Source organism: Centruroides sculpturatus, unplaced genomic scaffold (assembly GCF_000671375.1).
Source record: "Centruroides sculpturatus isolate CEXI.00-Female unplaced genomic scaffold, Cexi_2.0 scaffold1, whole genome shotgun sequence".
NCBI lineage: Eukaryota > Metazoa > Arthropoda > Arachnida > Scorpiones > Buthidae > Centruroides > Centruroides sculpturatus.
This window is the reverse complement of record NW_019384326.1, coordinates 2,043,976-2,053,271: the sequence shown is the minus strand read 5'-3', so window position 1 is coordinate 2,053,271 and position 9,296 is coordinate 2,043,976. Positions and strand designations below refer to the sequence as shown.

At 31.4% G+C, this 9,296-nt stretch overlaps 1 protein-coding gene across 2 annotated transcripts; it reads right to left on the bottom strand.

The window, feature by feature from the left end:
* Positions 1 to 5,370: 5,370 nt before the first annotated feature.
* On the bottom strand, positions 5,371 to 8,690 carry LOC111627939 (aquaporin-7-like). Of its 2 annotated transcripts, none has more exons than XM_023371641.1 (4): positions 8,271 to 8,690; positions 6,201 to 6,338; positions 5,692 to 5,813; positions 5,371 to 5,619 (listed from the first exon to the last, which is right to left on the bottom strand). In XM_023371641.1, exons 1-4 carry the CDS (start codon positions 8,356 to 8,358, stop codon positions 5,398 to 5,400), a joined length of 570 nt encoding a protein of 189 aa, XP_023227409.1. In that variant the 5' UTR covers positions 8,359 to 8,690; the 3' UTR covers positions 5,371 to 5,397. The 2 variants fall into 2 exon arrangements, with proteins under 2 accessions (XP_023227409.1, XP_023227416.1); XM_023371648.1 differs by lacking the exon at positions 8,271 to 8,690 and adding an exon at positions 6,978 to 6,997 and having other exon boundaries at positions 5,372 to 5,619.
* Between the last annotated feature and the right edge of the window lie 606 nt (positions 8,691 to 9,296).

Genomic DNA, 9,296 nt, shown 5'->3' with positions numbered 1-9,296 from the left:
ATTCCGTTTTATATGAATTCCATGTTGTACGAGTCACTTAGATCTTACAAATACGTGAGCCGTTCACAGCCCGGCACACGTATTTGTAAGATCTAAGTGACTCGTACAACATGGAATTCATATAAAACGGAATTATCAACAGTGTTATAAGGGGGTCGACTGGTATACTGTACTATCTTTTGTTTACTGTAATAGTAAATTACCACTTTAGCATAGTAGTTTATATGAGGATTATGTTTTTATTAAGTATATTCTATGCATCTAAAAGATGCATCGCGTTAATTATGATTAATAGAATATACCCTAAAGATATATCAAGGTGTATCTTTAACGTATAAAAAAATATAATAAAATAAGACATGACGATTCTAGAGATGACCCTTGTATTATTTTTATAAATCTTAAGGAAAGTAATTATTCCGTTTTTATTCTGGATCCACCCGTAATTTAGAACAAGTTTAAAATGATTTTAATGATGACGATTCTTCCTACCCCGTAATTACGTATATTATAATACAGATACATCTCTTTTCATATAGTTTTTTCTTTTGTTTTTGCTTCCTAGATCATAAACTGATCCTGAGATAAGATAATAAATTAGATTTTTCCCTCTGATCCTAAATGAATTATGAAGTGTAAACTTTAATAAAGTTTATAATTTCATATTATTCGTATCGATCCTAGAAGGATAATGATCCCAGAAAGACGACGGTGATATTAGAAGTATTATAAAGATCCCAGTAACGTAGGATGAGCCCGAAAGCATAATAAGGGTCCTAGTAGAATAAGGATGGTCCCAGAAGCATAGTGAGGACCCTAGAAGAGTAATAATGATCCAGGAAGCATAGTGAGGACCCTAGAAGAGCAAGGATGATCCNTAAAATGTCGTAACAGATGGAAGCCATACACAATTTAAAAATTTGGCCGGGAAAGTTACGCAACTCGTTGCAAGATTTTTTTTAGAGTTTCACGTTATAAACTTCACTTATAATAGATTTAATTACCTGATACTCCTCCACAGATTAATATGGCAAAGGTAAGTCCAAGTCCCCAACTTAATGGGATAACAATGGCTCCTACATTTCCTAAACCATTTAGCACTATAGCTGCAATCCCTGCATTTCCGATAATCTATAAAAAGAAAAAATATATATATAAATATAGATAAATGATTTTTCAAGAAGATTACTTGATCTACTTACTTAATAGCATCAAGATCATACTCTGTAATTGCATTGTCATCACACAATATTATCCAGAAGTTACTTAATATATACAGTAACTTATATATATATATATAAAAGAAATTTCTCAGAAATAATGTAAATGACATTCGAATTTTCCTCAAAACACGAACTAGTTTATAGAAAAATGAAGCAATAAATCGCTAAAATAGCATTAACTAGAACACCAAATATGAAAATGACATGATCGCATTCAAAATTAAACAATTACAAATACGTGAGGGCAATTACAATGTCAAGGGTCTTATATGCTTGCGATTTACTTAAAAATTCAATCATCTGCAAATTAGTAAAAACCCTAGATTGAAAATTATGGGTTACAATAGTAGAACGGATATTCTATTACTACTATAATAATAAAATTCAAGGAATGAATATAATTTTACTATTTAGTGGACTTATGGCATGGTTGAACATGAATAGTAGCATGGCATATAATTATAATAGTGCATTGTATGTTTTGAAGAGAGACATCCAAGGTTTTGTCGTTATCTACCCTTGACATTGTTCCTGTTATCAGTCATCTGCCGTTAACCAATATCAGTTCCATTTTCCTGTGTTTTTACTCTCTTCACGGTTAATGTAACCATTTTTCCTGTCCCATTTCTACTTATGTTACAAATCAGATAAGTGGAACAGAAAAATTCAAAAATCCAAGCCATAAATTAGGATCTTTGAAACGTTAAATTTAAATATATTTAATCCTTTAAACACAGTAAAAATCTTCCTAAAAAACCCCCTAAAAATACAGGGTTAATTAAGCACCAAACAGTATAATTACCTAATTAGAATAATTTAAAATTTAAAAATTCGAATCGAATTTCAAACTGACCAATAGATTGGAATTTAAAAAAAAAATACTGGCACTCTATTGGCCAATTTCAAATTACGAATAAATTATGTTAATTAGGTAATTTGATATTATAAATTTATGATTAATTAATTATTTTGTTACAAACATCGAAAAATAAGCTCGGAAATGTTTTTTTAAAACGTAAATATTCAATTAATCGCTTGATATTGTTATTTTTAATAAGATAAATATATTAAATTAATTAACATATTTGAAATAATTCCACGCCCCTTTATTCTGATTAGTTATAATCGATTTAAAATTAACCAATAGGTAGATATAAATAGAATTTAAAAATTTAAATGTGGAAATTGATTATTTAACGTTACATTTCTTCATTTTTGTAACATCCTCTCGTAAAAATTACCCAACTTTCAATTTTTATCAAATCTATGACCCATTTTTTTCTCTTATTTTTAAATAAATAATTGCGTGAATTAAATTATTAGGACGACATTAATAAAAATTCAAATAAAACAAGATCAATAAGCCCTTAACCTATATTTATTAATGTTATATGAATCATTTTGAATCTATTAATTTTTCCTTAAATTAAATTAAATTTTAATAAATCAAACGTTGACACTAATTAGAAAATAAATAGAGAGGTTGCGGCTGAAGTTTTTATCTCTCAAACGTAAACGTCGAACGTCGAACGTCGCTTACAAGATAACGGCGCTCCACGTTCGACGTTCACGTTTGAGAGATGAAAACTTCGGCCGCAACCTAGCTAATAAATAAAACAAAAATATTCTTAATTAATTATATTTATTATTATTATTATTTTGTATTTATAACTATAATTGTAATTGAGTTTTTTGCACGATTTTACACTTATACGAATGATTTTTTAATACATAAAACTGCAATTCCATTCTCGAGGGCGCCATTTTTTTTTTGCATTCTGTATTCGTAATTCCTCTTATTTTCCTGATTTTTTCGGATTTTTACATTCTTCACTCCCTATAATTTTCTACATTCGATGAAATTCTTTATTGTAATTATCATCTGCGAATATTAAGCACCTGTTTCCGCCTATAAATGCGTTTTCGTATTACTCTCGCAGCTGTGTTTGCTCGTATTCTACCTCCATTTGCCTATATATATAATTTGCCTTTCACGTACGCTATTTTCCATTACGACAATAGCAAATACTAAATTCCTCCCCCCATTTAATTTGTGTTCTATTCACACAATTCGTGATTTGAGTGGTAAACTTACAGTAGAATCGATTCAAAATGATGCAATGTTACGTAATTAGATCGCAATGAGCCCGTAGCAAACCTTAACAAGCTACTTCACCCTCCTGATATATGAATGGATAGAAGTGAATGAAAATCTGGAAAGTCGTGACTAGTTAGCAGATCCTCCCTAACGACGACCCTTGCAACAAAAGCTTGATTGTTCCAGTGTCTGCCATGTTTCTGAAAAGTGCACATTATCGCTCGTGACTGCTCATCATCATCATTTTTTTTACTTGTGGTTATAAAGATATCGAGTTATGTAAATAACGATTAATTTCGTAATTAGGATGATATCTTTTCCGAAAAGTGTCCCTCTTCTTATATACCTCCGCCCAATATACTTGTATAATGTAGAGTTATGTAATTGTTTCAGAGGAGGAGGAGGAGGAGTCTAGTTGTCGCGTGTTTTCCTCTTATATTTTGTAAAATTTTAAAGTTTTACGAAGAAAACTAATGTTGAAAGTAAGTTTAATATGTTCTTTTTTTGTTTTAGAAAGCATAAAATATAATTTTAATCTCTAAATAACTTAATCTGTCTAAGTTACAAAGTGCTGTTTACAAATACTAGGTGCCACACTGCTTACAAATAACTCCTACTCCTCAATTCGTGGCTCTAGATTGTAAATTTAAGGAGCCATTTAGCTAATAAATGACATTATACTACATTTCAAAATGGCTTCCTTTAATAGCTCTCAACCTCATAGAAATCAATAAGGAACCATTGGTAAGAAAATGCTCCTAATTGGTTTCTATGAATGCCATAAAAACGCCTTTGTAAATAAAGGAATTTTTGAGGTTTTTTACGTTAAAATTCTTAAAGAAAGCTTATAACAAACGAATCTTGTTATCAGTTTATGCAAATTTCACCGCGCGATTGAAATTTGTATCTTATGGGCGATCAGGAGGACCTCTTTGCAACTTCAGTATTATCACGTTTAAACTTAAAAAAACAAAACGTTTTATGTGGGCCAACACTTCAGCAGCATAAAACATGGAAATATACTTGGTTCCGTTAAAAAATACTCAAATATAAAGAAACAGAACATGTTATGTTCCCGTGTTTGTTTATTTGTGTATAAGGATATTATAAAATCCTTTAAGGAAGATATACTTATCACATTGTATATGGAAGTTTTCACACACTATTTCCCATACAAGAACAATTAAAAAAAGAGAGGCTTTCATAATTTCGTGTCAACCTGTTTATTGTCAGATGCCATAGAAGCAAACCTGTTGAGGCAATTTGTCACTCTGACAATACCGTAAATTAAATGTGAGGCCAACTGTATATTAATTATAATTAACAACTGAGGTATACCACCTAATTTGCCAATTCTACGCATATTTAACGCTAGAAAAACAGTAAAAATTCTTACAAATCATGCATTTAAACACATTCCAATATACATTTTTTATAAAATAATAATTTTGGCTGTATAATTATATATTTAAGTATTAATCAGGGCATTATGACCCCCTTATTTGCTGATGAGGCACTTTTTTTTTTTTCTTTTTGTAAAGCGAAAAAGGGATCAGGTCAACAGATCATTTTGATTTTTCTACTTAAACTATAAAGAAACGTGGGGTGTGGAGTAAGGGAAAGTAGTTTTTAAGGCATGGTTTCACTTTCCTCTATCATTTTTCCTTATTTTCTGTATGCCAAGGGGTGCTTCAATCCTCTTTTTCTACACAAATATAAGAAAATAAGGGAAAGGAGTGATAGGTATGTCGCGACTCGTAAAACAAAAGAGAAAGGTGAATGGGGAGGGTGGAGCAATACACAATCGACTCTATATCTGACAGGCGATTAAATGGTCAGGACAGGTCCCGAGGCACAGATTCGTTGACCGAATTTTCTGAACTTTGAACTTATTCCCACTTAGCACAGCTTTATCTATTCTATAATTAATTATAAGAAAGTTTGTGTCACACTCTACATCACAGAAGAAGAAGAAGAAGAAAAAAAAATATGAAGGTATTCGGAGATGTTGGTATTCCAGTTTAACATGCACCCAAATAATTTCTTTAATCATAGAAATTAACGTATGGTGATGACTTACGAAAACACTTCTGTTCCCCATCCAGCCATGGCAGTAAATATTCTAGGGCCAAGATCTCTTGCAGGATTTAGAGGGGCACCACAGTTGGAACCAAAACCCATCATAATGCCACATAAAGTGAGACCAATCATCAATGGAGCCATTCCTTTTGGGACACTCATGTTCCTTTCATCGATTGTAGAGCATACAGCAGCGAGCAGTAGCCCTGTACTCACGATCTGTACAAGAAATATACGTAAATTAGCGAACACAATTAAAGTAAAAGATGCTCATCAAAATGTACAAGTTACCTGATCCATAACGCATGTAAAAGTACTAGCGTACTCTTGCGGAAAACATGAAAAAATATTTGCAGTGGCATTGCTGTTCGGTGGCACACTTCTTATCCCCTTGTCGAATGCTTCGATGCCATCTTAACGAGGATAAAAATTTAAATAAATTAATGTTATACACGAATAAATTGTAATTAACTTGTAAATTTAGATGGTAACATATGAGTGACTTCTAATTACAAGTCACACACGAAGAAAAAGGTTACGAAAAATAAAAAAAAAGGAACATAACTTCAGGTCGTTCCTCCCCCTGAGCTTGTAACTCAATTAGTTGTTAAGTGAAATTTTACAAAATGGCGTAACAACGTGTAACATCGCGTATCAACTTCATACAACGCGGTACTTTTGTACTTCACGTTTTCAATTTTTACAAATCTGACGTATTGAGGTTACGTTGCAACTGTCATACATAAGTAATAACGGTGATAATTAAGGTATTAAGATAAAGAGTTTAAACATCACCTCACCTCTATAGACGAGAAATAATATTGCGGCTGATAAGAATGCTCCTAAATACTGAGATAACATGTAAGGTATCACTTTCTTCCATGGGAATTTTCCTATAGTGGCGAATGCTACAGTAACTGCTGGATTTACGTGAGCACCTGAAAAATTACAACAAAAGAACCATTAATACTACACAGGTCATCATTTAACAAGAGCAACACCCGAAATTAAAATCACGCGTTCACCCAAATAAACTAAGATCCAGATAGAGAAAACGTGTGAAGTCAAGGATTCGAACCCAATCCAATTTAAATTCAAACTCCTGTAAGTTTAAATACAGATGACACAAAGACGTGAGTTCCATCCCACCCGTATCAAACTACACTTGTTCCTCCTCTGGGGGTGGATATTTTGCTTCGAGCGTTAGTTGTTAATATTAATATTAACCATTCATTACACAAACGTGTGGGAGGTTTATCTAAACTTTCTTCCATGTGACAATTTTTTTTTCTATTGGATAATAGAAGAATGTCGTTTACTAAAAACACGCTAATTAAATTAATATTTATCCAAAAATACTTAAATAAAAGTATTAAAAATTAATTTCTACACAGCGGCAAGTGCAAAGGTATCATCTGGATTGACAGGTTGCTGAAGAACAGTAATATTTATTATTATTATTATTATATTATTTTCGCATTCATTCATCCATCAAGATCTTTTTTGGGTGTGAATTCGTTAAGTTTGATTAATATTTAATGTTATTGTATGGTTCGAGTAACTTAAAGGGCGTTTACCTGAACTGCCCATAAGTTGGAAATTGTTTTTTTCATTAAAGAATTTCTGAAATTCAACGTACCGAATTGGGAATTTAGCACAGGACGGCGTATACAAAATGGTAATATTATTATTTATTTATTTATTTATTCGGGATATTATATTATAAGAATTTACGGCACACGAACCAATGAGAAATCATTTAATAAATTACTCTTCTAGACTTTGTTTTCGAGTTAATTGAGACAAAAGTTCATTTTAGTGTTCATAGGAAACACTTAAATTCACTGTGATAAAATGAGTTTTGTTATTTTTAAATTAAAATACAACGCTGCTTATAGGTAATATGATATTTTGGCGTTGTTTTCTAGAGAATTTAATATTATTTTTGATTTATTTTCCTTAGACTTTCATAATTTTTTTTTAAAAAAATAAACAACTAGAGACAAAGACCCGCAAAGGAGATGTCGTTTTTTGTTTAGGCCTATATGAATTTACGAACGTGTTTCTAAGAAATTCGACAGTACAAATTGCTTTTTACATAAAACACAAGATTACTTTGTTACCTAATCAGTAAAAATACAATAAATTAACCACAATTATAAGTCACTGACAGATGGGATATGAGGTAAATCTATCAATTAAAAAAATTGATTTTTTTACAAAATATATTATATATTAAAAAATTAATGATATCTATTAATACTTTAGACTATTTTTATACGCGACTTAGCAATTTTATATCTTATAATACCTTAGGCAAAGACTTGTCTAAATTGAAGCCAAATAGGTCTATTTTGCATTTTTTACATGTAGGAAGTCAATCTACATAGATGTTTCTCAGAAATTCAACAGGAAACTATACCTTTTATATAATACACTACAACATTTCGGCACCGGAATAGCCAAAAATAAAAAAATCGACCACAACGAGAAACGATTGCGATACACTAAACCAAATGGAGCAATTTTTCTCGCAATTAAATACGGCTAATTTTATAAAAATGCCTTCTTCGTAGATACACTTCCGCTACGAATGCTAAGAACTCTTGTATTAATGAACCCTCGACCCCCTTTTTTTTGAAATGACCACTTTTTGTAACATAGTATATACCCTGTTATAATGTATATTATAATAAAGGTATATAACGAATTAAACCGTTCCTAGAAGCGAAAAAATAATAAAAATAAAGACCACAAAACGAGACACAATAGCCGGGAGCAAAGTTAAATTGGTTATAAATTACAGCACTTCTTCCTTATGACGTATCCTGCCAAGAACACATAAGCAATACCTTGAATTGAAAACAAACCTGGAATTTTCTCCCCCCTCTCCCTTCTAGTTTTAGTTTTCAGTAAACCTTTCAGGTAATTCGACACAGGGTTCAATGCTCTAGACATAAATATTTTTCAATAACACTTCAGGATATACACATGCAACTGTAGCTTCCTAGTGTACTTAACACATAAATATGACACAATAGAATGACGTTATGGCTAAACAATTTAGAAATCCATTTTCTTCAGGTATGGAAGAAAATGATAAGATACCATTACCTGTTGGAGCTGTCAATCAATTTGTAATTATTTTCCCTGTAAATTACATTATGAGAGCCTTATTTACTTGAGATAATGGTGTAAATACTATGCAGTAAACGTTGAAATGGCTCACAAATGTATTTTGATGCCTGTGTAGATATATTATCGGGGTTATCGGTGGAAGAAATCATTAAATAAAAAAGCATTAAGATACACTCAAAAGTTGAGGATATCTCACAACTGTAATGTAAAGAAAAAGATAAAATTGCTGCTAAAATGATACTAATTTTGTATCAGTGTCTATACAAAATTCAAGGACAGAAGACTGCATTTAAGGAAAAGTATGGCAATCGGTAGAAAAAGAAATTACTACCTCCAAGATTTTCACATTTTTACACCCGGGGAACCTTCATAAATACAAAAAATTTGGCTTTTTTTCTGTGTGTGTGGAGGCGCGATTTTTTGTTCACCCACTTCGAAGCTTAATAACTCGCGTACCTTTTATCGAAAATTTATGAAATTTTGCGGGGAGGTTTGTGTATTAGGGGCATCGATGCTACTCAATTTCGATAGGTTAAAGGTCGAGGAAGTAGGAAAATAGAGGGGTGGTCATTTGTCATATCTCGAGTGGGGTCTGATTTAATGAAGATTTTACTCGTTACGAATTTAATATAAAGTGAAAATAATAATATCTACTCCAAAATTAAGCTTTTTTTTTCCATTTTATAATAACAATACAAAAACTTTTCAAAAATAAAATGTCGTAACAGATGGAAGCAATACACAATTTAAAAATTTTG